This window comes from Papilio polytes, unplaced genomic scaffold, assembly GCF_000836215.1.
Source record: "Papilio polytes unplaced genomic scaffold, Ppol_1.0 DF823177.1, whole genome shotgun sequence".
Classification (NCBI taxonomy): Eukaryota; Metazoa; Arthropoda; class Insecta; order Lepidoptera; family Papilionidae; genus Papilio; species Papilio polytes.
In genome coordinates, this window is record NW_013526027.1 from 128,653 (window position 1) to 141,674 (window position 13,022).

Sequence of the window (13,022 nt, forward strand, 5' to 3'; positions counted from 1 at the left end):
CGTACCACTGGCGGCTCAGAGCACAGGTATACACCTCAACTATACACTACTACCTCGAAGTACCGAAGTGAAAAGGACTTCGTACAATTTTTACTGAAATTGCGCGAACATATTTGTTAATCTATACTTCTATACCGTTATAATAAAGCGTAAACACACACTTCTCTGTTGCCTAAGATTTAAGCAATTACAGCATATTTTTGAATAATTATTTTTTTAATAAAAAGCCGTAGGGCTTTTTTTAAGTGTAGACTTACGTCACACTTTAGGCTATAACTTAGGGGGTAAATATTTTGGATAAAAACCCTCATGTGGGAAAGAGACCAAAGTTGCTGCCAACATCAAAGAAGCAAAGTTGCCATGGTCTGTAATCATGTCATGTTATTTTGACATTGGCAATTGAAAATTTGACACATGTAAACAATAAAATAATTTTATGCGGATGAAGTCACACGGGAACAGCTAGTCATATAAATTAACCTCACAATAATTTTGATACATTTTTACTCACTTTTATTATGGTTATGAATGGTCGTATTTATGACTATGATGTAATCTATGATTACGTTGATACCATAGACTAAAATAACATGTTTTTCTAACAGATTCAACAGTTAAGTGAGAAGCTATCATCTCTATCTATAATGAACAATCGGATGTGGAGGTGCGAGGAGGTGCCGGAGGTGGAGGTACCGGAGGCGGAGGTGGAGGTGGGGTCTCGCTTCTTCCCCTTCAGCCTGGGCCGGCACGAGGCCAGGAATGTGCACTCCATGCAGGTCAGCCTCATTGATGCCAGTGAGCTGCTGGATTCACAGTCCTTGTTGAATGCACCTGATTAATTTGAACCTTATGCTGTTAGTGTTAGGATTTATGTTAGTCTGTACATTTTTACTGGAAATATATATAGAAAAAAAGTAATTAAATACCAGACTTATAGTACTTGATTTTTAAACATTACCTGGAATATAAAAACCTTTGCGGTTTTGTAAAATGCGAATTATTTCCATTGCTTTTATAAAATGAAAAAGAGGGTCGCTAGATAAGGGGTCTGTGTCCCCTAACCCTTATAAAAAGCGATTAAAATGCCCCCAACTCAGGATATTTATATTATTGGTTGCTGTATATATAAAAACAGATTAAATTCTGACTTTTTTACTACGAGATGAAATGTACAGACTAAATATTATATACAAACGAAGAGCATCGCTTAGGCTTCGTAGAACAAATTCGTAGCCTCACGTTTGAGTATTAAAAAGAAATTAATATATTGCGTTTAGTTTGTATTTATTGTGTAAATATGATGCCTGTTAAGGAATTGATTGGCCCGTGTGAGCGAACAAATTAGTTATACTATATTTATTGTCCAGTGAATGTTAGTTAATAACTTTAAAAATCTTAATGTCAAGACATCTGTCAACTGTCAAAGTTGTCTATGGTTGACAGATGTAATTCATATTGTCTTTGCTCTCGTTTAAAAAGATTGGCAGATTATAAAAGTAACTATTTTTGAATGAAATATTTTTGAAAGGATTAAAAGAATTTATTGAATGCTATATAAATGTAATTGTATTTATTTAAATAGATATATAACAAATTGTTACCATTTCGTAAACAGTTAAGTCATTTATTTTGTGTACAGCCGATTTGTTGTTAATAATTTTAATCGTCTTATATCACCTTTTTTAACAGTTTTTTTTTAGATAAAATGTTTCAAGATAGGACAAATAGTGTTGCCATTAAAAATTAGTTGATAGTTTAAAATTCATTCCAAGAACGCCAAAAATAAATGTAACCCGGGCCCAATAACATGAGACATGTAAGGGATCAATGAAAAAATAACAGATTCCATATCTTGTTTATATTTGGATTGAAATTACTACCCTAGTAAGTATACACTATATACTATATAACAAGAAAAAAATAATAATATTGATAAAAAGTTGATTTTTGAGTTTAGTTTAACTTGTGTTCGAACTTTAAAAACCCCTAATAGACTTACTTTATAATTTATAATGAAGCTTACTTAGTAGTTTATTAGCATTTAGAATTGGCGAAAATTAGACTAATGGATTTCTCATATACTTTTTTTGCTAATTGCAATAAATTAAAAAAAAATATCTATGTCTATTTAGATCTAAATATTAGCAAGATTTGAAAATTTGACCGCAATTTTATTGCCTAAAATAAACCACATATTGTATTACGTCATCTCATGTTATTGTGCTCGGGTAGTACTTAGTATTGATCAAATTAATTATATAAAAAATGGTCTACTTAATAACGAATGTTGTACAATGCAGTGTTGCTACTTAGGACCAAAATTAACTTATTGCTTATGTGAAAATATGTTGTATAAGGCAGCTACAATAATTTATGTAATATTAAAGGGACGCTGTCTTCCGATGGTTACATAAGTAACTGTGGACTGAAGACGAGCTGTACAGCTCTTAGTTTAAGTATTTTGTTATTTTAACAATTGAATTCTATTAAATCTACGCAAGTTTTATGTGATTTTTTTTATTTAAACCTATCCCTTTTAATACTAACTTAAAAAACAGCAAATTAAACCAATAATATTTTTTTACTATATTAAAAATTAATTCTACATTTATTTACATTAAACATAAGTAAGCGAAATTATCGACCCTTGTGACTTTTTTCTTAAGGGAATGCTAAAGAACTAAAGGTGGACATACACGGCTCAATAAACTACGGTCCGTGTATAGTACCGCTAGTCGGTATTACATATATGTCCGACCTTAGGTAATTATATCTCTTGTTTTAAACGTTTTCAACAGAATACCAAAAGTTGTTATTTAAATAGGTTTCTTCTCTTGCTCTCTTTCCACTTGTAGTCTTTTCATTTTTTGTATGTGTTTCTTCACGATACGGTATTTGTTCAGCAACACAGTTCTCTCCCAACTCCATGTTGATAAACGCTAAAACATAAAAATATCTCAAAACATAACCAACGTTAAACTGGAGCTAGATTCATCCATTCGAGCACGAAATGGATTTTCATAATTTCTTTACTTATGCAATTTTAATCATATTTTAACCTGATTACTACTTATAAATCTTGTGAAGGCTGGTAATACCAAAATGTATGAAACTCTAAGCAAAGCGTGCGAGCGAGAGCGACGTACAAGTGACAAAGAAGCAAGATCCTAACCATTCTCCTAATGATGTTATCGCGTAAAATTATCGTCCGTAGACATTTTTTAAAACAAAGAAGTTTAATAATTTCATATAAGGATATAGAATTACTTTTTGGAATTAAATAAATAATAAAATTCAATCAACAAAACATCTTTATTCAATCACCATTTAGTAATTTCAAACAAAACAACCAGTTCTGCATGTACAGTACAAGCACCAACCACAAAAACAACTTTCTAGTCTTTTTTACCATTAAAATATTACATTCAATTCACAAACTAATATACTGTTTCTAACTAAAAGCTACACTATCATTAAGGACATTGAGCTGTTTTTTGCGGCTAAACATAAAATAAATGCACAAATCTTTACTCTATGACAGCAGTGAACCATAGACAAAATATGTTCGTACTCTATGGTAGTTATAAATAATGGCAAATTAAAAAAATCATAAAGAACATCCATTGTACAAACAATATGTACTTAAAGTGATAAATTTTTAGAACAAAATATGTTATGGAAACAATGTACATTTAAAAAAAACAATATTGAATACTCAAATCAGTTATGAATTAATAAATGCATGAATTACACTAAACATTTGCAACGAAAATTTAACTTTTAAACAAAAACACTGCTTTTAATCCACTTTTTACGAGAATAAACAATTATCGGCGCGTAAAAACTGCCGCCATGACAGCTTCACATCCGTCACAAGAAATTGTCTGTCACTGGATGACGTCACGCGACGCGCGGCTCAGTTGTCATCTTCTTCATTCTCAAACATCTCGCTGTAATCTCGGGAATGTTCAAAATCTTTCAACTCCTGAATAAAAAGAGATATATCGTGAGAATGAATAAGAATACAACTCTGTGCCTATTATTTTCAAAGGGACAAAATTACAGCTAAAAATACAGAATATTGATTTAAAAAAAAGCAATTAAAACTAAATAAAAAGCAACAACCAACCACACTTACTAAAATGTATACTTTGTTACCAAAAATGCTACAAAGTTCAACTATAAACATAAGATAAATGCTTTTGTACTGACCTGAAACATCCCGCTGGCAAAGGCATATCCAGTCATAGCGAATGCTGCAAAGATGGCGGCGAGGATCTTGTTGCGCGTCTGGTGCGGGAAGTTGGCGGCCGCGCGGTCCGCCTGAGTACCTGTCGATTGCTTCTTGCTGTTCTGACTGTTGTATTCTGTTAAGAATCATTTAACTTTATTGAAAAAAAATAACAGTAGTCCTAGTTCTTCTATACTATGTTCAACATCTGTGCCAAAATACATCGAAATCCTTGGGGTCATTCTGGAGATAACTTTTAACTAACACCTATCCATCAAAACTTAAACAATGTGAATGTTACTTAGCCATTATTATAAGAAACCCTATCTCAATAACAATAAAAAAACTGTAATATTGAAACAAAACATAGTTTGTTTTTTTTAGGAATTTGAGTATGTAAAAGTAAAATACATACCATCAGTAACCTGTCTGAAGTTCTTCTGATTAATTCTCCCAACAAACCTGGTCAGATTTGGAATGCCTTTCACATGGTTTCCGAGAGTACTGTTAGGGAACGGAGCTTTGACTAATGGTGCTAGATATGCAAACACTACAGCATCAAATGAAGACGGCCGGTTGCCAAAGAAGTATTCACTCTCTCCTAAACGATCAGACAGAGTTGCCAGACATTTTTCCGCTTCTTGGTATATCTGGAAAAGAATTAAATTAATTAAATAATAATATACTGTTGTTGACTTACTCCTACTACTACTACTACTTTCACATTCAGAAACTTCAATGATTTTTTTAGAATTAACTAAAAAATAATTAAAACATAGGTTTCTAACCATTGTACGCTCAGGAAACATTTAATTTCCTGCCATAAAGGATGCTATACAAATGTAAATATTATCAACGACAATGACAATAATAAAATATCAGACATTTTTTTATATCAGTATTAAATTACTTAATACTGAACAAGACAGATGTTAGTTATGAAAGTTGAGGTACACCGGTAGAGGTATAGATGGATGGATTGCGTGAAAGGTGACATGATCAAGAACGGAGTGATGACTGAGATGACAGAAGATACAGTTATTTGGAGGACGAAAACCCGGTGCATGACCCTACGGGAGTAGGATAAGGCAGGGGAGATGATGAGTATTAAATAACTTAATACTTACAGTCTTTTCAATCTCTTTCAGATCAGTATGCTCTCCGTATAATGCATCAATCATTTCCTTTGCCACATTTTGATACTTTCCAGGATAATAAAAGTTGAAGGGTATTCGTAACGCTTTTGCGTAAGCTGGCCGAGTGAGCTCAGTGTAGTTCTTTTCATCTACCCACCATGCATACTCATACGCTGGATACAGCTTTTCCCTTAGGTACTGTGTGAATGCACTCGCTTCAGCTGCTTGATTTGTATTTAGATGAACATCTGTACTGTAATGCTGAAGAAAATAAATAAAATGTATCAAACACTACATGTTCTCAACAAGTAAATGTAACTTGAAGATGTGGATTGTCAAGATATCTCTATATTACAAGCTATGTTTTTTTTATAATATAAGGTGGAAAGCGAACAAGCGGCCACCTGAATTCACAGAAATGGAAAGTGACCGCTACCTATAAACATCCGCAATTGCGATTCCTATCCTTAATTGACGGAGGAGGAGTCGCACATAAAGAGGACATTTTCCCTTCCTATGCATCTCCTCCACCATCAAATCCACTTTTCCTTCCCATCCTCTCCACTTAAGAAAACAATGGAAAGGGAAAGTGACTAAAAATTAGGCCTCCGGCACCACACTCATCAGACAAAACGCGGAATTGCTTCCACTTCACGCCTGTTTTCTGTGTGGTCGTGGTTTTTACCGGGCGAGCCGACCCATTCGTGCGAATTTGTTAAAGCGAGCTCTACCACTGTTAAATATTGTAACTTTTTTTTAAGGTCGTAATTAGATTCGTTACTTACTAATGACTTCAAATGATCAACGACTTCTTCAAATGTTGTAAGAACATGACGACCATCTCTCATAACAGGAAGCCGACCTTTTGGTGCGAAATATGGATTGTTCGCTTCGTGAACTTTAACAGGAACACCGATAAATTTCATATAGGTCTGTAATGAATATTTGATTTAGCTAAAATCAATTTGCCGGGTTAAAGTACCAGGATAGGTTATTAATGAATTATACTTACCAAAACTTTTAGACATTCTAAATCTATAGATGCTAAGCCCCACTCACCACGCCATATATCTAATTGTATATTACTCATTATCACTATAAATAAACAATTAAATTTTTATTTTACAGAAATTGCACAACTTGACATTTTTTTAGATTTTTGCAATTCATAGACAAAATGTAACTTTTTTCGTAGAGTAGAAATCATGGTTAACATGAACGAACAAAGTTCAGTTACGTTATTAAGAAAAACTTTTCGCTGGTAATCAATATTGAATGATGTGTTTTAACAAAATAACAACTTTTGTTATCGAGTTATTACATTATTAAAATTGCATCAACTTTATGTCTTTAGTTCAAAAAGAAAGTGTGAAAACCGATTCCGATTGAGTTCTATTTTAAAACGTGGACCAATTAGTTAAAGACAAATATAGTATCTGTCCAAAAGACTCAAGCTATGTCAAGTTGACAGCTGTGACTCAGATGATAGAATACATTTCTTGTCATACAATTTTAATCTTTAAGGAAAAGGAATAAGGTTCTTAATAATTTATACAAAAACTTTGTTTTTAAGCATATTTTTTGGTGAATTCACATTTTATGTTCGGTGAAATTTGATATTGCTGTGAATTTATGAAGTGGAAAAAAAAGAATTGTTCTGGGAGTATAGAGAAGTGAACTACGGTTATATTGTATTTCAAATCTTCAAAATATTAGCTAAATCTAGAAAGTGTTTAGTGAAATTTGTATCGAAGTCTTTCCGGTTTGCAATTTTGTGATAATGTCTTTGCAGTGGACATTTATTGCTGGTTATTTATATTTTGAAATTGCTGTTGTCATCATTATGATATTACCGATATTCAGTCCGCGGCGATGGCATCAGTTTTTCAGGTCAAGTCTCTTCGCAATGTTCCAACATCATGCCGCATTGTACTTCTATGCATTTCTAGGCGTTTTGACATTATTCTTAATGGACGCTATCAGAGAAATGAGAAAATATTCAAACAATTCTGAACCATTACCATCACATTTATCAACAGAAATGAAAAGTCATGTAAAACTGTTCCGCGCTCAAAGGAACTTTTACATTACAAGTTTTGCTATATTTCTAGCATTTGTCATCAAACGCTTAGTTACAATGTTGATAATTCAATATGAGCTTGAACAAAAGGCAGAAAAAATTATCAAACAAGCGGAAGAGACTGTGAGTCAAGCTAAAAAGGCTTTGCTTGACAATGATAATCAGCTCGCAGAAGCTCAAAATTATAAAGAAATAAAGAATGTTCTGGAAGTTACTGAGAATTTGCTGGAAGAAGAGAAATTGAAAACAAAAGAATTGGAAGAAGAGGCAACTAAATGGAGACTTAAATATGAACAACTAGAAACTTCGAGTGGAAAAGGCGATGAATAAACTATAATAAAATGTATTATGTGGTATTAAAATTACTAAAAGATGCTGCATAATTACGTAACTGAAGTAAAAAATACTGATTTTACAAAGCTTCTATAAATCTATATTAATGATATTAACCCATGTAGTAACTTCCATAATAACATGTATTTTCTACTGCATTTTAAAACAAGTTTTTGTAAGGAACAAAACATTTCATTGTATATTTGGCTGCAATAATGTAGTATTTAATTGTATATGTTGAAATTATTTTATTCAAGCATTTAAAACAAACTTTTTAAAATCTTGAGACTGATTATGTTATTTGAAGATATTTTGGCTTATTTGTATAATTTATATAAATCTTAGTTATTAGCAAAAATTGGGATTTAAGTTTGATAAAAGGTATTGTTTTCTAACTATTTTCGAATTATAATTAAAAAGTGTAGTATGTACTTATTTTCTATGTACACTGTCAAAAATTTAAAATATTTTTATATGTTTATAATAATCTAGTCTGTTATTTTGCTTTTTCAGTGGCTGTCTAAGTGTTTTTTTACCTTTTTTTAAGACAATGATGGTTATTACTAAATGGTATTTTCACATACAATTTTAAAAAAAATCTTTCTCCATCTAGGTTATAAGACATGAAGTATGTTAGATTTATTCTTGTTTGTAAAGCTTAATAACAAAACATTAAATGTTGAAAATTTGTGATATCTATGTCGTTTGAGCTAATAAAGTAATTTATGCAAATCATGTTTATTTATTTGAGAAAGAGATTTAGTGTAGAACATACCAGTACTAGAACTGTGTAACGGTAATGAACATAATCGAAGAATAAATATGGTATATTCTGTGAATTCAACATGCTTATCGAAGATTAATAACACATTCTACCTAGTGTGTATTTCCCTACCATAAATACAAGATATACAAGATGGTAAAATTGTGGAGCGGGAAACACCAAATTCATAACTTGTGCTACTCAAAAACACTATCAGTGGTCTTCATCTTTTTGAACTGAAAGCTGAAAGCCATTGATGACATATGATACTTCAAAGTGACATTGACATCGAATGTCAAAATTATCAATACCGTGGCTTATTTGTTTTGTTTAGATTTTCTTGGATTATAAGAAAGTAGAGTAGTAAGAAGTAACTCGATGAAAAATTAATCCAAAGTAAAAACAAAGTTCTTTAATGTGTTGGCGATCCAAGGCGTTCCAATAGAAGTGCTATTAAACAGAATCTTCGTATTCGCGAGCTTGGTACCGTTAGGTATTCTTTATTTATGAATGTGGGAATTTTCAACAGAGTTAATTTTAAGGTAAAAATCAAAATAATATTTTTGTATTAACATCATTGAATTATTTAAGTTTTCTTCTAGTTATTATAAGTGTAGAAAAAAGCAGAAATGTTTTATTAAATGTCTCTTTTGTACTGTCTTTGGACCAAAAACAAATATTCAATTTAGTTTTCTCTTATAGAGTATGAAATTGGCGCCATCAGCGGAAAAATTTAATTATAGCAGATGATTCACTAGTCATTAAAAACATGAAATATGAACTTGTGATTTTCACTGATAACGAACACTCCCACTAAAAACAGTTTGTAAAGTAATATATAACCAACCACAGGCAATCTACGAAAAATGGTGCTACCTTAATCTACTGAACTAGTTTAGAGAAAAATCTGCTAGATTTTGATTTTAGTGTTTTATAATTTTTCTTTTTTGGCTACAAAAACTTTATTAAATTAAGGGTTTATTTAAGCAAAATCTTTTAGTTAAAAATTAAACTAGATTATTTGCATTTACCACCAATTGTATCCAACACTATTTGCAGAGCAAGGACAGTGAGGGTATGTATTCAGAATGGAGCTCACTGCCACTGGAAGGAGGTGGGCAAGGTGTGCTGGGTGCTGTCGGCGGCCGCGATGTCGTGCTTGCTGTCGTCAAACAGCTAGCCAGCCATCAGCCAAGTCCATTGACTACTGACACTGAGGTATTTTAATATTATAGAGTTTATTAGTATTTATGACAAAAGTGTAGATTGTCTATGGTAAAAATATTGCTAACTACATTTACAACTAATAATAATATAGCCTTTTATTCTGAAATTAGATATGGTGTCACAAATAGGTGAGTTTAATATGTGCCAAATTTCAGCGTGCCTCTTGGTATGTGCCTCCACCAAACTCTTCCACTGCTTTCTTTCTTACAGAACTCTTTTCGCTCTCCAACGTTTAAAACTAAGAAAGGATGAGTTTAAATAAATAAATATATGCTTTTTTAGGTTGAATGGGTGCTAGAGGTTTTGCGTTATGGTCTATCTCTACCGTTAACTGAACATGAAGCATTACGCGCGTGTGTGTACGTGTGTCATGCGTGGCTCGGCGCACTGCTGCCCCCTGCGCCGGCGTCGCAGCCCCCGCAGCCCGCCATCCCGCCGCCCCTAGCTGCGGATCCTAAACGATACGCCTCTAAGATACTCAGCCATTTACATAACCTCTTCATTCCGAGAGCTGATGACAGTAAGTTATTTTTAGAATAGGCAATATTTCACTTTAATAACATAGCTTAATACACATAGTTTAATTGAACTAGGGTTATTTTTAGTCATTGTTGAATAAAAAAGGGCTGAGCTGTATAATTCTTTTACAAGCACTCTCATTCATCTATCAAATGGAAATAGGTAAGTTGGAAGTAAATACTAGGGATTAGATATAAGAAAACGCTGATTTGCTTTGTTAAGGGCCTGTCCCACTAAATTGTAAATTAATAACAATAAGTGATGGATTTTATTACCTCATCTGACAGTGACGTCATTTTTAACCTATCTGAGCCTCTATCAGTCAGTCGTGGGACAAGCTCTAATTGCATTGATCATTCCTATGCAGTTTCAGAGTATCAAGTAGTGTGTGTACCTCCATATACGCTCATAGCAATCAAAGTGTGACTAAATATGCTATAGTTTAGTCAAAGATGCGCTCTTAAAGTCTAATTAGTGATAACCGATGTTTTTTGAGTTATTATGTGCATGTAGGTGCAGATTTGATCAGCAAGCAGGCGGTGCTGTGCCATCGCGTGCTGCGGCTGGCACGGTCGCTGGCGGACAGCGGGGCGCTGGGGCCGCGCGAGTGGCGCTCGCTGCTACTGCTCCTGCTGGCGGCCGCCGCTGCGCTGCTGGCGCCCCCCGCCCCCCACCACGGCGCGGAGCAGCTCTGCGAGCGAGTGCTGTGCGTGCTATTTGAAGTCTGGATACTGGCTTGTCATAGGTATTTTGCCTTTAGGGAGTTGCAATAATAAAATATGTACATTCACAGTATTTAATTTACTAAAATAATTTTTTAATGTGTTTCTGATGCACTTGGTTTTGATTGACTTTATTTTTAAATTGTGGAATTCAAATAAACTGTCCCCCAGATAGACATAATGATAAGCGATGTCGCTAGAAATATCGAAAAAAATAAATACATAGGTAGGCCAGTTTTATTTCTGACTTTGCGATCATTACTGACGAAATGCGTCAAATTATAAAATAGTAGTCCATGTTACTCACTGATAACGTAGCTTTTTTAATGGTGAAAGTATTGAAATCGGTCATATAGTTTTTGATTTATTTCAATACATACACGAATACAAATCTTTCCTATTTCTAATATTAGTAAAGATGTGTTTAAAAATAAGAGTGATGTGTTTGTGTGAGATGTTTCCCGTCGCCGGCGCTGTGGCGCACGCTGCGCGAGCAGTGCGTGCGCTGGCGGCACCGCGCGCCGCTGGCGGAGCAGTGGGCGCGCGCCTCGCTCTGCCTCACGGCGCGCTTGCTCGCGCACATGTACGGGCCCATGTTCCCCGCAATGCCTATCGGTAACTCGCACTTTTATACAATGAAAATAGTCCGCCGATGGTCCTTCGAGTCGGATTTAATATTAAGCTAGTCAATATTGAGTACATTGATCTGCAATTATTATGTTTCAGTTTAAATTTATCTTTTTCTGTGGTAAATTGTTCTGTTCAAATGTCAATTTGCTGTTGAATTTTCTTATAATCAATTACCTTCTTTTATTAGGTACGAGCTATTCCCGTACGGCTTCATCCGTATGAAATTATAAAAAGTTATTTTATTGTTTATATATGTATGATAAAATGATAAAAAGGTCTTTGACGTTGGCTTACAATAAGCGTTTCCTTGCTTTACTGCTATTGGCTTGTAATTTTTGCCCTATTCCTGCATGGCGATTTTGTTCCAAATTATTTACCTCTAAAGTAAAGAGTAAAAAGTGTGTAAAAATATATAACCTAAAACGTGTCTAGATGTACGGCTTTTGTATAAAAAAAATAGTTATTCAAAACGCATACAATGATTTCTGACATACGTAAAAAAGTGTGTTTACGCGTTATTATAATAGTATAGATAGATAATCTATGTCGTTTGTTCCAATGCACCAGGCGAGGAGGACGCGAACCTGGTGCCGGCGGAGATGAGCGCGGAGGCGGTGATGCAGACCTGGTACCGCGTCCTGCACACCATCGGCAACCCGGTCGACCTCTGTCGCCCACATCTTATCAGTCAGACCCCAGAATTTTTACAGGTAACTGTATAAAAAGGCTTTTCTTACAATTCCAAAGACATTTAATAAATACCAGCTTTGTAAAAAGTATGTGTTCTTCCAAACTATCCTCTACATCTATACCAAATAACTCTAACAAACATCCATCCATCTAAACTTTAGCTTTTATACACTAGGCATAGTGAACAAAATTTTGTTGACCGGTAATTTCTCTGATAGGTAATATGTATCAAGTTTAGTGCCTCGTGTCCTTGTATTGACATTTTACTAAATTATAATAAGCTCCATCTATTGTTGTAAAAACTAAACAATGTCACAAAATAAAATGTAAATCTTTACTACTATTATTAAGAGGAAAGATTTGTATTTTTGTATTGAAGTAACTAAACTACTGGGACGTTTTAAAAGTTCTTTCACCGTTAGAAAGGTAATCTATCTATAAGTAATATAAGCCATTTTTTTTTTAATATTACCCAATGCAATGACACTTATTGATAACGAGCTGTTGCCCGCGACTTCGTCCGCGTGGTATTAGAAAACATACAAACTATATCAATTACAAAAAGTTACGTATCCCTCGGGAACCGGACATTTCTCGGGAATGAACCTTATCCCATGTGTACTCCAGACTTTGTTTTATATCTGTGCCAAATTTCAATAAGATATGTTGAACCGTTGCAGAATTATCGAGT

At 33.8% G+C, this 13,022-nt stretch overlaps 4 protein-coding genes across 5 annotated transcripts in view; 3 read left to right on the forward strand and 1 right to left on the reverse strand.

Moving 5' to 3' along the window:
* The window catches only part of LOC106105060 (myotubularin-related protein 10-B), a 13,685-nt gene extending 11,179 nt beyond the window's left edge, over positions 1 to 2,506 (forward strand). Inside the window, exons 11-12 of the mRNA XM_013285285.1 lie at positions 1 to 26; positions 606 to 2,506. Of these exons, the coding sequence (XP_013140739.1) occupies positions 1 to 26; positions 606 to 839 (260 nt within the window). The 3' untranslated portion in view covers positions 840 to 2,506. The remainder of the gene's footprint in view (positions 27 to 605) is intronic.
* Positions 2,507 to 2,625: 119 nt separating this feature from the next.
* On the reverse strand, positions 2,626 to 6,535 carry LOC106105134 (metaxin-1). 2 transcript variants are annotated; one of them, XM_013285365.1, is made up of 6 exons: positions 6,380 to 6,535; positions 6,153 to 6,299; positions 5,359 to 5,628; positions 4,647 to 4,881; positions 4,213 to 4,367; positions 2,626 to 2,939 (listed from the first exon to the last, which is right to left on the reverse strand). In XM_013285365.1, exons 1-6 carry the CDS (start codon positions 6,455 to 6,457, stop codon positions 2,817 to 2,819), a joined length of 1,008 nt encoding a protein of 335 aa, XP_013140819.1. In that variant the 5' UTR covers positions 6,458 to 6,535; the 3' UTR covers positions 2,626 to 2,816. The 2 variants fall into 2 exon arrangements, with proteins under 2 accessions (XP_013140819.1, XP_013140820.1); XM_013285366.1 differs by lacking the exon at positions 2,626 to 2,939 and adding an exon at positions 3,294 to 3,985.
* A 357-nt stretch (positions 6,536 to 6,892) lies between these two features.
* On the forward strand, positions 6,893 to 8,512 carry LOC106105135 (B-cell receptor-associated protein 31-like). The gene has a single exon (XM_013285367.1). It carries the CDS (start codon positions 7,148 to 7,150, stop codon positions 7,775 to 7,777), a length of 630 nt encoding a protein of 209 aa, XP_013140821.1. The 5' UTR covers positions 6,893 to 7,147; the 3' UTR covers positions 7,778 to 8,512.
* A 319-nt stretch (positions 8,513 to 8,831) lies between these two features.
* LOC106105061 (ral GTPase-activating protein subunit beta) overlaps positions 8,832 to 13,022 on the forward strand; it is a 20,137-nt gene continuing 15,946 nt past the window's right edge. Inside the window, exons 1-6 of the mRNA XM_013285286.1 lie at positions 8,832 to 9,085; positions 9,603 to 9,761; positions 10,053 to 10,290; positions 10,803 to 11,034; positions 11,466 to 11,626; positions 12,209 to 12,351. Coding sequence (XP_013140740.1) covers positions 9,050 to 9,085; positions 9,603 to 9,761; positions 10,053 to 10,290; positions 10,803 to 11,034; positions 11,466 to 11,626; positions 12,209 to 12,351 — 969 coding nt within the window. The 5' untranslated portion in view covers positions 8,832 to 9,049. The remainder of the gene's footprint in view (positions 9,086 to 9,602; positions 9,762 to 10,052; positions 10,291 to 10,802; positions 11,035 to 11,465; positions 11,627 to 12,208; positions 12,352 to 13,022) is intronic.